Source organism: Scleropages formosus, chromosome 19 (genome assembly GCF_900964775.1).
Source record: "Scleropages formosus chromosome 19, fSclFor1.1, whole genome shotgun sequence".
In the NCBI taxonomy this organism is placed as follows: domain Eukaryota; kingdom Metazoa; phylum Chordata; class Actinopteri; order Osteoglossiformes; family Osteoglossidae; genus Scleropages; species Scleropages formosus.
Window position 1 is genome coordinate 18,547,045 of NC_041824.1, and position 15,812 is coordinate 18,562,856.

Consider the following 15,812-nt stretch of genomic DNA (forward strand, 5'->3'; position numbering starts at 1 on the left):
TGCATTGCCGGCAGTAAGTCAGACCTGTTCCCGGTGCATGTTGGACTCCGCCAGGGCTGCCCTTTGTCACCGATTCTGCTCCTTATCTTCATGGACAGAATTTCTAGGCGCAGCCAGGGAACGGAGGGTGTCTGTTTTGGTGGCCGCAGGATCTCGTCTCTGTTTTTTGCGGAAGATGTGGTCCTGTTGGCTTCATCAAATCAAGACTTGCACCGTGCATTGGGCAGGTTTGCAGCCGAGTGCGAAGCGGCAGGGATGAGAATCAGCACCTCCAAATCCGAGGCCATGGTTCTCAGTCGGAAAAAGGTGGATTGCCCCCTCCAGATTAGGGGGAAGCCGCTCCCTCAAGTGGAGGAGTTTAAGTATCTCAGGGTCTTGTTCACGAGTCAGGGAAAAATGGAGCGGCAGGTTGACGGACGGATCGGTGCGGCGTCTGCAGTAATGCGAACATTGTACCGGTCTGTTGTGGTGAAGAGGGAGCTGAGCCGTAAGGCGAAGCTCTCAATTTACCGGTCAATCTATGTTCCTACCCTCACCTATGGTCATGAGCTCTGGATCATGACCGAAAGAATGAGATCGCGGATACAAGCGGCAGAAATGAGTTTCCTCTGCAGAGTGGCTGGGCGCACCCTTAGGGATAGGGTGAGGAGCTCAGTCACCCGGGAGGAGCTCGGAGTAGAGCCGCTGCTCCTCAGCATCGAGAGGAGCCAGTTGAGGTGGCTCGGGCATCTGTTCCGGATGCCTCCTGGACGCCTCCCTGGTGAGGTGTTCTGGGCATGTCCCACTGGGAGGAGGCCTCGGGGCAGACCCAGGACACGTTGGAGAGACTATGTCTCCCGGCTGGCCTGGGAACGCCTTGGGGTTTCCCCAGGGGAACTGGAGGAGGTGTGCGGGGAGAGGGAAGTCTGGAGGACTCTGCTCGGACTGCAGCCCCCGCGACCCGGCCCCGGATACCGGAGGAAGATGGATGGATGGAATTTAAGCACAAAAGCACAATTTTAAAGCTCTCTCAGAAAGCACAATTATTACTAGCATCACTTATCATTATTTATAACACTGAATTATTGCTTCATTATAAGAAATATAAATAATTACTGAAAAATTAATTTGCTGATTACCGAACAGATCATTTTACCACCACACTACGATTTCTGAAAATCACTGGCTCACTCAGTGCTCCCATAAATCTGATAAATCCCAGCAATAAATCCTATAGGCAAATGTGGGGTTACCTCACAGCTAGTAAACCGCCAGTGTGGTCCACATATGCAAATTCTTTTGAGAAGACACAAAAAATTAAATGGGCCCTAAACAAACTGTGCCCCACAGCCTCCATACCGCACGACTCCCACCTTGTTGACACTGGCCTCTAAAAAAACCCATCCCTTCGGTTCATTCACAAAAACGGGGAGCTGGAGTTGACAGGTCGCTGTAGTTCACGTACGGAGATGGGGCAGAGGGAGGGGAGGGTACGAGTAGAGACCTCTTCACAAATCGCACCCTCTGGACCCTCCTTTAATCCCTAAAACTGACAGCTGTAGCAGGGTGGCAAAGCGAGGGTTAAACACCACCACTTGTTCACACTTCACTGTTATTGCGTTTGGGGGGGTAGGGATGGGGATACGGGGGGAAGTCACTGAGATAATCAAACACCTCCAGCAGAGGTAGTGACACGCGCTGTTTACACAGGTAAATAGGGGCTCCTTATAAATATGGAGTCAATGGGGCAGGCATTCCTTTACAGGGACTCACCACATGCAAACACACCCTCCACAGGCACATATACTCTGTCTCACACACACACACACACACACACACACACACACACACACACACACACACACAGTCACTGCAGGAATCTGTTACTGATAAACTTGGCTATGAGAAACCACTTACGTCTCCGCAACGTGCTCAGCCCTGCATGCGTGTTGGGTTGGCCAAGCTCTTAAACGCCTACCCCGCACCTGAGGCAGTGTATTTCCAGCCTGTGCTGCCACCCTGCCTGTCACACACTCCAGCCTGTGAGCACCCAGGACATCGGGGCCACAGCCACAGACCTGGAACCCGGCTCTCTTCTCACACACACCTGTGTCGGGTTTCTAGAGTGACAGGAGACATCCGACGTCCGCAGGCTGTTAACGCGCTGCGGTTGCTCAGCATCAACTCAAGTGGACTGCTGTGCCACGGAGAGCCCGTCTCCTTTGCTAGGAGCCAAGGTAAGCGCACCCTCTTCAAGTGCTCAGATGTGTTGTGCAAAGTGGAAAGAGAGCTTGTTGTGCTGGAGGTAAATCACTCTGAGCGACATACACAGAGTAGGGACGGCAGGTGTTATAGTGGTTAGGGTTGTGGCCCTGTAGGTCACAGGGTCAAATCCCACCTTCTACTGTAATACCCCTGAGTAAGGTACCGGCCCTAAAACTGTTCCCCTAAAAGTTACCCAGCTGTGTAAAGGGGTGAATATGGGGCAGTGTGTAGCATCATGGTTAGTGCTGGTGTCTTTGAACCCAAAGGTTGTGGGTTTGAGTCTGACTTCAATCTGTAATACACTTAAATAAAGTAGTTACCTTCAAATTGCTCTGGTAAATTTACCGAGCTGTATAAATGGATGAATAATTGTAAGCAGCTGAACACTGTATAAGTTACTTTGGAGAAAAGTGTTAAATGTGAAGGTGATGTAATTGGTAGGACCTGTCTACTTAAAACCCAAACTCTCTAATGGGACATGAGTGTGCCATACATATGTCACAGTGTGCCATCTGTAAGCGGTTGTTAACAGGATGAGCTGTGTGTCTGTCTGGGAAGACCCCCCTGTAGATGATGCTCATACTCAATAGAATCTCTTTACTGCAGTCATCAAATCTTGGGTGCTCCCAGCTGTAGTATGAGCCAGGGTAAATTTAAGAAGGAGTCGCAGGAGTTATGCAGTGATGTCATAATGTTTCTTTGCATCCAGCTGAGGGTGCTGAATGAGTAGGTAGGTAGATTTTAAGGGCGCGCAACGAAATCTGTTTCAGTGTGTTATTAACTGTTATTAATAGTTTTATTAATAAGCCATGGCACCGCCCCATGACCTACTGATCTAGGTGCAGCAAAGATGGGAGCAGTTCAAGAAATTTACAGAAAGGTCTTATCAAGCTGAAACTGAGGGAGGCTTGCTTATGGCACACCACAGCAGGTCAAGAGGCACTTTGTGGACCACCGCTCTTAAGAGGGTGACATGCAAAATTACACTTGTCCGTGATACTCCTCCACGCTTCAAAGACTATTTGCCACTAACCCCTAGCATGTCGAGGAACAAATGGGTTATAATGACACTGATATGCTATGAGAAAAAAATGCTTTGGGCAATAAAAGAATGAGAGAAAAATGACTAATGGGGGATAAAGCCGGCCTGTGTAAACAGTTACCCCCAGAGCTAAGGAACAGGACTTTTTACCATACTGTCCCAGGTTCAAATGGCAAGTGATTTCAATAATGTGCTTAAAATTGTTTCAGCTAAATATTCTGCTGCATAAGCTGAACAAAAAGATCTATGAAACTTTGTCAGTCACTCTGGGGGGAGCATTTGACTAGAATCTTCTTATCCTATGGGGGGGGTTGGAGGAAGGAACAATAAGCGAACCACTGGTACTTAAATTAATGAAAATTTTGGGTGTTGAACGCAGGCAAATGTACTTTCCAGACACAAAGGACAATGCACCCAAAGTATATGCAAAACTCAAGACCGGTAAATAAGCCAGTCTCCTCAGTAAGGCTTGATGCGATTAAATGTTTAAGGTGACAGACATAAAGAAGAACAATTACAAGACCTACTCTTTCCTAAGATTTAGATGGCAGACAAGATATGCATTGGTAACCAGTTATCTGTTCGGTAAAAAAAAAAAAGACCTGGAAGACATCCAGCAACATAAACCGCCCAGCTACACAGAAGAATGACAGAAATATTTAGAAAACCCCAAACTGTCACTCTAGGATTTTCTATACCTGATGTTGGTCTGATATCACAGGCAATTAAAAGAATATGAGAAGCTGGGTGGTGACAGTTATACACATGTTTTGAGGCCCTGATTCCCGACCCAGCACTGCTCTATAGATTGCTTTGCATATCATTTGAATTTACTCATTTATCCACCCCCACACCCCACTTTTTGGCCCTTAAGATTTTTTTTTTTTTAAGTACGAACATTACATTTATTCATTTAGCTGACACTTTCCTTCAAAGCACCTTACAGTTCTACACCCGTTTAGAAATTTAGAGCAAGTACCTTGCTCAAGGGTACTACAGCTGGAGGTGGGACTCAAACCTGCAACCGGTAGGGACAAAGGCAGAAGCACTAACCACTACTGTCTACCCCTAATACATACAGCCCAAAAAAGCTGCCACTGAGACATAGCACTTGCTGGAAATTGTACATTATCCTGTCGCTTAGATGCTTTAATCCAAAAGCCATTCTTAAAGACACTTAGACAATTTTCCTGGGATAAGTCAAATTGAGTGTCTTTTTCAACCATACACTGCAGGGACCCTACTGGAATTTCAGCTGGAAACCACCACACTACAACTTTTTCCATTCCGCATGCACTCTTCCAGTCTTTGACCAGATCCAGCAAATTTTCTCCTTCCTTTTCACATTGTCTGTCTCCTCCGTCCCCCAGCCTTCAGAAATCTCTCTGCATAAGTACTTTGATTATGTGAATTGGTCTGTATGATAGAGAAAACACTCACAAGTAGACTGGCCAGGGATTCTCAGATGAAACGGTATAGTGCGAGATAACATTCCTCACACAGCTGGAGCAGGTGCCTCTGGCAAGCGTATGGGTTCCAACGCCTCCCAATGCAGAGTGACAAATATCTGTCGAGCACCTGTGCTCCCCATCGCTCAGGGGAAGAAGCAGGTGCTTTGCCTATGACAAATTCAGCGAGCTGTACATTTCTAGGGGATCTTTATCTGGGCCATATAAGATCAGGCAGGTGGATGGCAGCCTGGGGTTGGGGAGATGAGTCAACACAACTGCAACACACCAGGTTGAGGACAGAAATCGCCCTCAGCATCCAGTGCTCCACCATTTCTGGTATTTTCATTCTTGCAAAAATTTTCCATGTAGGTATCCCTCTTGTGTAGATGCATTTCAGTTTCCTTCTCCCATCTCTGATGAGAACTTCCCTGTAATCGCTCACTCATTAGACTGCAGCAAAGGGGCAAATTCTTTTACTGGGCATGCTATGGATGGGTAAAAACTCAGGGGTCTCTCAAAAGCCATCCTCCCTCCCCAGCTGGGGCTTTCAGCCATGTTTTTGGCCCCTGGAATGGTTAAGGTTCACCTGATACCACTCTGCATCAGCAAACAGGAGGGTGGAGACAGGGGCTACTTCTAGGCTGAATCATACACCTGTACCTAGTCAGAGCTGCTGGAGTCACACCCCTGGTAGGTTATCCATTACTGGCAAAATGTGAGATACAGGCGCCAGTGTACAGCCCACTGCAGCTCACATGTTAGGTGCATGTCTAGGTGTACTAAGTCTAACACACACACACACACACACACACACACACACACACAGAAAATCCCTGCCGCACATTTTGGCTGGCCGCTCCTGGGTGCTACAGCAAGGAGTTTAGATTTGCACAATCGTGTGGGGAGAGCTACCATCGTGCACAAGATCATCGACGCAAACACGCACTGTAGTGCCGCTAACCTCAAAAGAAATACCATTTCTCTTTGACTAGGTACAAGATTATCAATTGCCCTTGCGGCGGAACGCTGATTAAGGTCATTGCTGTTCGGCGCTGTTCTCTGGTCACGTTACACGGGAAGCACTACTCTAAACACCAGCAGGGTTACTTTGTTTGTTGGAAAAGATCTGTTGACCAGTCTTTACTACAAAGTACCAATCCTCTCATGTATGACGAGTTTGCTCTATTTAACGTTTTTGAATCAGCAAAGAAATTCCACCTGGATGAGACCAGGGAGCAGAAGCTGCTGGATCCATGGGCCTTCCACTGCTGACCATTACCCTAGAACCACATTCAATATCATTAGGTGGCCGGAGAGGAGTGGGTCGTCGCCCGTGACACCCCCAAAGTGACCTGGTGGACCCCAGATGAATGCCACCGGCTGCACACTGCAACCTGCACTGTGGTAGTTGCCAGGCAGCTGTTTAGCAGCCTCCACCCCCACACCCTTGATCTGAGACTAGTGAGGAAAAGAACGGCACAGGACTAATTCCCTTGAAATGAATATGGCAGCCTTAACCAAACTCATTTAGAGATCAGTCAAGGGCTTAATCCTTCGCCTGGGGAGCCTGTTTGCGTCTCTACCCCTGACCTGTCCTCCCCACCTACCCCGGCTTCTCTGCTGCAAAAATGAGAAGTGACTAAATTTGCTGGACTAATGGGTTTAGCACAAGCTGTCGCAGGCCGGAGTGGACACGCAGCGGGCAGGCCCAGCCACTGCGGCTTTAATCTCATTCTTGTTAAACCAGTGTGGACAACGCGTTGGCCAGGACCTTCTCAGAGAATGGGGATAAAAGGAAGAATTTTTTGGTGACTCTCATAGTTGTGGGCTGGGAGACTGGGCTCTGTTATAATGCCAAGAGATGAGGGGGCACTTTCTTTGGAGTAGGATAACCATTTCTTACAGGTCTAGCTTCAAGGCCACCTTCAAAGGCTCTGGCCAGGCCTTTTCCATGACCTCCATCACCATGATGCCTGGGGGACACTTTCGGGCCCTTCTATTATTCTTACCGAAGGCAGATCCTGAGCTCCCGGTATGGATCTCCACGCTTGGAGGACAACTTCCAGTCGGCCACTAAACCCCAACCACTCCTGATCTCCTCACTTCGCACTTGCCCTCACGCAGCACATGTCACTCTGAACGTGGCGCTCCATCATTGCACTTCGAGGCACAGAGCAGTTGAAAAAACTCAGCTAGAGATCAGAACCGTGGGGCAACGTCTGCTGGCACGAGACCACCATTTGAACAGTGACGGTCGGGGTTGGCGCTGTAGCTGTCTGTCATTTAAGTTTCTCGTAGTTGTCTGTAAGGTATTCAGTTCCTGCCCTGGGATGCTTCGGTCCAGCAGGTTTCCTCGGTTTCTTTTCCCCCTTAAGAAAGTACAACGATGAATTTCTTGTGCTGGATGGTTCAGCCCGTTGCGAGCGAGATTTAATAGATTTATTTCACAGTAGGGGGTGCGGTGGCACAGTGGGTTGGACCACAGTCCTGCTGTCCGGTGGGTCTGGGGTTCGAGTCCCGCTTGGGGTACCTTGCGACGGACTGGCGTCCCGTCCTGGGTGTGTCCCCTCCCCCTCCGGCCTTACGCCCTGTGTTGCCGGGTAGGCTCCGGTTCCCCCGTGACCCCGTATGGGACAAGCGGCTCTGAAAATGTGTGTGTGTGTGTGTGTGTGTGTGTGTATTTCACAGTAGCCATCATTATTTACCACATGCATCCCTGTGATATAGACACACGTATTACAGTAGATTAGAGTTTTACTGGTGCAGTTTGTACCAATAATTTACTTTTCCTGGGTTTTAGTATATCCTGATTTTGGTAAATGTGGCAAATGTGGTTGTATGTGTTTCCCCCACCTTTGTAAATGTAGTTTCTACTCAGTCTCACACAAGTTCAAACGGTCGGTCACCATGCAGAGAGTCCTTCAATAACAAGCGACTCCATGCCCCTCTATTGCCTGTGTCAGTGTTTTGTTTGATTAAAAAAGCCCGACTCCAGCTGACGGCGGAGCCGGGAATCTGTAGGACCGTCTCTGTGAGATATAGCAGCGTAAAACAGCATCAATGGAGGGCTCACTCTGAGCCACTCACCTCGCCCCGGTGACCATTAGCAAGTGCTGACCCGCAAGTAAGGGACTCAGTAAAATCCATTTAGTGCCATCCTAACCAAACCCACCCGGTGACCGCAACCCCCCCCACCCTTCCCCCGGCAAGAGTAAATTCTCATTTTGGCCCCGCTGTCCCGCATGTTTCCTTGGTACCTTTGAAAATGTTTGACCTGGTGCCTTTAAAAAACGTCCCCGCTAATTCACAGGTTATTAGGCAAGCTTGTTGTTCATGAGTGCGGTAAAAGTGCGCTTCCTTAATGCAGTTCTTCGCTCCAGCTGCATCTCTCCGAATGCCATCAAGAAGTCTCAGTGCGATGTAGAGGGTACATGGGATTTTTTCTCTCAAAGAGGTACTGTAAAAAAAAACAAAATTAAAATTTCTGTGTTATGTTCGAGAGGTAAATTAAACCATTTAGGTGCCCATCTGGGTTCACGCTTAATTCACTCTCGGAAAAGCAGCCAATGAGAGTGTTGATCGTTTAGCACAAGCTTGGCAACATTCTGCGTCAAAACATTCGTAGTTACTATGCTTGATAAAATATCACGTTTGTTTTAGCATTACTGCTGTTTAAACGTTTAGGCAAGGTTTTGATGCCTTGTGCGCGGTGCATTCGGAACTGTATCAATAGATTTCAAAAGGTGAATTAGACAACCGAGCGCAATGTGTAAGTCAATATTGGCTTGAGAGTCATTACTCACAAAACCTGTTCAGGATGCTTGTTTGCCTTTCGTTGTCAGGTATGAAAGGATGTGCACATTTTATTACAGAGAGCACTTTGAGTGAAGATACAGTATTAATCTTTATTGTATATTTAAACTGAAGTCAGACTTTATCATCTCATAAACACGATCTGCTCCTGTATTATCCACAATGTTTTTTTCTTATGGGATTAAAGAATATGTTGCTTAGTCGCAGCTTCTGAGTTGTATGTATAGCAATGCACTTCCGGAACCTTCTAGATTTAGAAGTCCTTTACTATGTTAAATGGGGGTAACAGTGATCGAACGCCAAGGCCAGAATGATACGTTTTTGGAGGACTTGACTGACAACGGACACTTCAGATGACGAGGGCTGGCTTGTGCTTCCCGGGCCTTGGCTGTCAGTAGTCGTTGGGTTTCGCAGGTGAAATTTCATCGTTTTGGGCGAGAATGGAGTGCTGTTGCAATGTCATGTGCAAAGCAAAATTTGAAACATTTTGAAGACTGGTGTACATAAGGTGATTTTGACACTGACTGGCTGTAAAGGGATTTTACTGATGCCTGGAGGTTATGTCTTCCCACATCGGAGCTTTTACAGCAACTTTGAGAACAGTCGAACCGGCAACTTAACAGCAGAATTAATAAATATGCCATGCTTTATTATATAAATAAAGGAGGTCAAAATGAATACAAAAAGGGACCAATTTGTACGGGCTACAGTTAGCAAATTCATTAGTAGCAATTTTGTCAATTAATATAAATTAACGGATTTAAACCAGATAAGAAGCTGAAGTCAATCGGCACTTAGCCTGGTTTATCTTATCTTTTTTACCCCATATGGAGAAGTTGAGTTCAATGCAATGAATCCACAGGCTTTCGGTCTTTGTCTCACCGTGCAGTAAACCTATATCTGCGTATATTTTATGTAGTTTTTACGGTTCTTAAGATCGCTTTAGTGTTGTTAATGGAGTCAACCTTGTAGGGAGGATCCACATGAAACGACAATAAAATTGATCCGGTGCTAAACAACCAACAACAGACCAGGTAAGACCGTGCAGCAGGTTGCGCTCTGCCCACATGCAGAAGTGTAAACTGTCTCAGCTATTTCGTACGTGTAACCAGCTGCACTGTCGTGGTGTGTTAACATCTGTGAAGTATAAAGCAGTCTTTACTTTCACACTGATTCCTTTATGGACTGTAGCTGGACACCCTCTTTGTTTACTGGCAGGGATCTCTAGATGTGGTGGTTTCTCCCCGTCCCCAGGAGCCAGGTGTCTCACTGACGTGCGTGTCCTGCTGCCCCACAGCTCAGAAGTGGCCATGGTGAGCCGAGACGGAGGCCTGGGGGCGATCACGCTGCACTCGTCCCGCCCGGGTCTTTCTGAGACCTCTCTGGTGCTCCCAGATGCTGTCAACGGCCTCTCGCAGATCTGGGACCTGGAGGACTCCAAGCCACCCCGTGAGCTGAGCTCCGGCTCCGAGCGCCCACCTGGACTGTACCTGTCCTGCTTCGACATGCTCCTGACAGAGGACGCTGCCTGGCTGGTCAAAGTGACGGACCCGGCTCCGCCCCCGAGCTGTGGGGGTGGGGCGGGAGGCGGGGCCCGGAGCGAGCCACGTAAGGACCCCGAGCAGTGCCCCGTCATCGACAGCCAGGGCCTGGCCCTCTCGCCTGCGTTGGAGTCCCAGGTGGAGGAGCGCTCGCTGGAGCAGGTGCAGAGCCTCGTCGTGGGGGAGGTACTGAAGGACATCGACACAGCCTGCAAGCTCCTCAACATCCACCCAGGTGCGACCACTCAGCCGACTGCCCGGCGGTCGCAGCGATCGCAGCACCCCGCAGACATCGAAAAAGGCCACAGGCTGAACAAGAGTAATTACTATTGCTCATAAAGGCAGATATGTACAGCCTCTGGGACGCACGAGATTCACATCGGAGCTTTTGCGAGATCATTGTACGAGTACAGTAATTTCTCACGTCACCAAAGTAAAAGGACGCAGTTCATAGTTTGTGCAATTACCTGTGGAGCTCTTGCAAATTTAACTCTCAAATAACTAACTGTAGTTATTTAATGAGAGCTGCTTCATATTAACAGTGCACTTCTATTTACATCCTTTTCTGCAAGGTGACTTGAAGTGATGGGTTGTAATGTTTTTCATTTTGATTATGATTATTATTGTTGTTATCATCATCAACAACAACAACAGAAATAATAATAATAATAATAATAATAATAATAATAATAATAATAACACACACACACACAGACACACACACATTTTCAGAACCGCTTGTCCCATACGGGGTCACGGGGAACCGGAGCCTACCCGGCAACACAAGGCGTAAGGCCAGAGGGGGAGGGGACACACCCAGGACGGGACGCCAGTCCGTCGCAAGGCACCCCAAGCGGGACTCAAACCCCAGACCCACCGGAGAGCAGGACCCGGTCCAACCCACTGCGCCACCGCACCCCCCGTAATAATAATAATAATAATAATAATAATAATAATAATAAATAAATAACATTAGGCAGCAGTGTTTAGAGTTCCCTCAGTTCCCAGTTGTCCCTGCCATGTGACCGATGACTGGTGGATTAGGATCCGTTTTGAAGCTGAAGGTGTGTCCTCATTGCGATAGCACTTCCACACGTCTCTTTTCACGCTTTTGACATCATGGGGCAAACAAGAGGGTGGGGGCCATCCGCGATCCCGCCGCAGGTCTTCTCTTCCCCGAGCGGAGCCTTTGACATTTCCGCTAACCCCCTTGCGAAGCCGGGCCGGGACAGCGGCGCAGCGGTTTCAGCAACAGAGCAAAGCGAAACACTACGCCCTGCGCAAATGGCTCTGTTGACTTTTCGCCCTCCTTCGCTTACAGTCACGGGTCTCGTTTAGAGACTGAAGCAGCATACTCACGCTTCGGTAAAAAAGATAACTTTCGGCCCATGAAACAAAAGAACTTTTTTCAAATATGACTTTAGCCTTTCCTGTTTGCCCTCTTTCAGCTATGATGGGAACATAAGGATTTGGGAACATAGTAATAGGACTTTGGAATGAGCGTGAGCTGATCAGCATGATCCCAACAACAACAGCCGTACTCTGTCCCTCCCTCAGACCCCATGGAGTGGAACATGAGCAATGTCCAGAAGTGGGTCCTATGGACAGAACACCTCTACCGCCTGCCCCACGTGGGCAAGGCTTTCCAGGAACTCAGCGGCAAGGACCTGTGTGCCATGAGCGAAGACGACTTCCGGCAGAGGTGCCTGCAGTGTGGTGACATCCTCTACGCTCATCTGGACATCTGGAAGTCAGGTATGCTGAGCAGAAGTCAGCTAGTTCTGCTAAGATCGGGGGGGGGGGGGGGGGGGGGGGGGGGTATTATTATTATTATTATTTGATTATTCTTATGTTTTATTACTGTAGCTACTTTTTTTCGACAAAATAAGTTCTTTCAGAAGACAAACATGCCAGCTTCAGCGCTGCCTTTTCACCAAAAAGACAGGAGCTAAAGGAGAGATGAGACTTCATAGTTACTAAACTCTAGATTTACCACTTTTATTCAGTGCAATCTAAAAAATTAATTAATTTAACCTGCTGGACATTTATGTTGGAGAAGTTGTGGTTAGGCACGTTTCCCAGTGTTACAATAGAAAGGCGTTGTTATACGCCACCTTCACGGACTTGGATTTTTGAAACATAGAGTTAGGAAACTGTTTGCCTCCTTTTTGTATTAAATGCCACATACCTATAAGACACGTTAAAACACAATAAATGTAATGATTTTTGAGAATGTTATTTGTAAAGGGTTTTAAGAGGATTACCTAACATACAGTGCTGCTTGAAAGTATGTGAACCCCTTGCGTCCCTCAGTTTTAACCTGAAATGGTTATTGAATGAACAGCAGTGTTTCTCATATGACACAATATGTGTGTAATCACCAATATTTCCATATGTTACTTTGGATGAAATCATGTCTGTAGTAGAAAAATGGAAGTAGTGCAGCTGCACAAACTGCAGTGGATAAAACAAGTAGAAATGTGTATAAATCATGATCATTTATTCATTTTATATGTTTAAGATTTTGATTTTTTAACTTTATTTTAATATTTTAAAATAATGACCATTTTTAATATTTAAGAATAATGACCATCCCTGTAGTGTTCCCACTCTTTCAAGCAGCACTGTATATAATTCTTCCCAAGCCAAGGTTGTATTGCATTGTGTTGCCCCTTCCCAGCTGTCTTCTTTCTTTTTCTTTTCCATGCTGGTGCTCTGCGTCAGCAGCTTTAATCGTAACATTTACAGAGACTTTAAACAAGTCAAGTATTGTATTTTAAGCAATGTGATCCCTCCCAGTCAAAAGTGAGCAACCCCATTGAGTCTGACTTAGTTTTGCTCTCTCTCTTGCTGTGTAGCTGCTTGGATGAAGGAGAGATGTTCTTCAGGAGACAACAGGCTCATAGGTGAGTCTACAAAACACAGTTACGTCCTCCCAAAGGGTTGAGCTCTGAGCGTTGGGTATGGCGTGTCGTTTCATGCCACTGTGAAGCTGACTCATTGCTTGTGAACGTATGCGTATGTGTGCCAGCCTTCATGGAGCAACTGCCAGCCATCAATGAGTCAGGATGTGTGGTTCTTTACTGGCTCGTCATTTTGCTACTCTAGGGGGAGAGGAACTGTGGTCCGAGGCGGACTCGTCTTCCTCGGGGCAACCCATCCACCTCTGGCAGTTTCTTCGGGAACTGCTTCTCAAGCCGCACAGCTACGGCCGCTGCATCCGCTGGCTCAACAAGGAGAAAGGTAGGGTGGGCGGGGTCATGGAGGACGGGGTGGAGCCAGAAGCCGAAGGAGGGAGCGATGAGCCAGGGTGGGGTGGGGGGAGTACAGAGGAGCTCTGAAACAGCTACGTTTGCAGTGTCTGTAAGAACTAAGCTTGAATATAGAAACTGTTATCCAGAGTGACTTTTTATACAATTTTACCACTGGCTCTTCGCTGGGGCCTCAAAATCTTCCTTACAAAATTTCCAGTATGTTCAGCGTTCAGCAGCTAGAATCCTAACCAAGTAACCACGTCACACCTGTTTCACAATCCCAGCACTGGTTTCCCGTAAGGGTTCGAGTTTACTTCAAAATCCTCATGCTTACGTATGAAGCTCTGCATGACTTGGCACCTTTCTTCCTATCAGTCTATTCCACACCTCACAATTTACATTTAGCTGACTCTGGACTCTTACTTGTCCTGAGTTTTCAATCTTGGGGAGAGGGCACTTTCTCCTGCTATGACCTCACACTGTGTTTCTCTTCCCAAAAATGTCAGAGATCCTCCTTCTCTGAGCACCTTTTAATCCAGATTCAAGACCTACATGTTTCAAATTCCCCTTAAACACATCTTTGTGCTCCTTTTTTCCTTTCTCTTCTCTGTGATACAATTTTTTTTTACATTTTATGTCTCTTTTGCTTGTCTTACTGTTATATTTTCTATTACACTTTATTATAAATTTAGTTCTGCTACTCTATAAAAGCACGTTATACTGTATATCTTTCTTTCTTCTGCAGTGTGTTCAGAGAAGCTGCTTTTACGCTCACTCTCTTGTCCCAGTCAGGATGACAGTGGTTCAGAACCTATCCCAGAATTACTGGGTCTAAGGCAAAGCAGGGGTACACCTTGGACGGGATACAAGTCCATTGTAGGGCAGCCCATACATCCACATAAAACAGGCAATTCAGAGTCCTACATAAAACTGAAGTGGGGAGAAACCAGAGCACCCAGAGGAAGCCCACAGGAACGCAGGGAGAACATGCAGACTCCATACAGACTGAGCTTGAGTCGACCCTATGCCAGGTGCCGTGAGGTGGCAGTTACCTGCTGCCCATCGCCATCGTGCTGCTTCGTGCTATATAAAATAAAATGTATTATTAATAAATGAATGAGTCAGCAAAGTAAAGCTGAAACATTAAAAGCAAAAGGTCCATAAGTAATGAGAAGAGACTGACAGAGTTTCACCCCAGGAGACCTGGCTTTTTCTTTCTGCAATGGGACCTTCTCAGACTGCCAAAAATACTTGTATTATGAACATCGTTATGCTGACCATATTGGATCCTCTCCATTTACAGGCATCTTCAAAATCGAAGACTCTGCTCATGTGGCGCGTCTGTGGGGCATCAGGAAGAACCGCCCAGCCATGAACTACGACAAGCTGAGCCGCTCCATCCGCCAGTACTATAAGAAGGGCATCATCCGTAAGCCCGACGTGTCACAGAGACTCGTCTACCAGTTTGTCCACCCTATATAAAGGCTGCGGTTGGCGCTGCAGACATCAGCTGGGCTGCATCTCGCCAGCATCTCGCCAGCATCCCTGCCCTCTCTTCTGTCTTGTTGAATCCCTCTGCTGGGGAGGAGCTCAGACTCACTGCCCTATGATGGTCTGTCATAGCCAGGGGATCTGAAAGGACAACGCGTCCCCCTTTGAATAAACCCCGTCTCCACAAGAGCAGGACGTTCATGCACGGAGGGATCGTTGAAAATAAAGACTTTGGGGGGGGAGCCCCACAAAGCGAATCCTTCAGGAAGGACTCTAAACTGCCTTTTCCACATGTCCGCATTATCTGCCTGTTCTAATTCCTTGTGTTTACATTTTTTCATGTTAGGTAATTAGGCGTACAGCATATAGGGCTTTGGTTATTTACGTCTTTCAAAGCTGTCTTTTTGTTTCTCAGAAGTGACTTTTACTGGGACCGCGCTTCACGAGACTTAATTTGACCGACTTGTCCGAGCTTTGCGTCTGCCTTTGTTTCGCTAATGAGCACCGGTGACTTGGAAGTTTCGCAACGAAACCTTTCTGGCTACCTGCCCTTCTGTCCACTGGTAAGACAGCCAGTCCCTTCCGCCCAAGTACAAAGCACTGTGAAAACGTCCACTTGGTAATCCCACAAAGTTTGAAAGAGCACTCCCGGGACAATATTTCAAAACGGATGTCTTTAATGAGGGCATTCGAGCTGTTCCATGTCACCATTTCCTTTTCCAACGACTTCTAGACTCTTCATTCATGCCATGCGTCGGCACGCGGCCATCAACCCCCCCCACCGATCCCCTCCGCTCCCCATCCCCCATCACTCCTCCCTTTCGCTGGTTTTGTCGGAATGCGACTGTTATCTCTCCATAATACCGTGGGCTTGGTTTTGGCTGCCCTCCAGACGACCAAACAGGCGTTTCGTCCAAGTGCTCCATTCATCAAAAAGAACACCCAAGAACATACGCCAGGTTGCCCCGGGTTCCTC

At 47.4% G+C, this 15,812-nt stretch overlaps 1 protein-coding gene across 1 annotated transcript; it reads left to right on the forward strand.

Moving 5' to 3' along the window:
* Positions 1–1,758: 1,758 nt before the first annotated feature.
* spdef (SAM pointed domain containing ets transcription factor) lies at positions 1,759–15,143 on the forward strand. Its single transcript, XM_018760321.2, has 6 exons — positions 1,759–2,216; positions 9,848–10,326; positions 11,649–11,846; positions 12,950–12,997; positions 13,200–13,334; positions 14,649–15,143. The coding sequence occupies exons 2-6, from the start codon at positions 9,861–9,863 to the stop codon at positions 14,825–14,827; spliced, it is 1,026 nt and encodes a 341-aa protein (XP_018615837.1). The 5' UTR covers positions 1,759–2,216; positions 9,848–9,860; the 3' UTR covers positions 14,828–15,143.
* Positions 15,144–15,812: the final 669 nt, after the last annotated feature.

Coding starts and splice junctions, on each gene's coding strand:
- spdef (XM_018760321.2), top strand. CDS start 9,861: ATGGTGAGCCGAGACGGAGGCCTGGGGGCGATCACGCTGCACTCGTCC. Junction 10,327..11,648: donor GCTCCTCAACATCCACCCAG/GTGCGACCACTC, acceptor TCCCTCCCTCAG/ACCCCATGGAGTGGAACATG. Junction 12,998..13,199: donor AGGAGACAACAGGCTCATAG/GTGAGTCTACAA, acceptor TTGCTACTCTAG/GGGGAGAGGAACTGTGGTCC.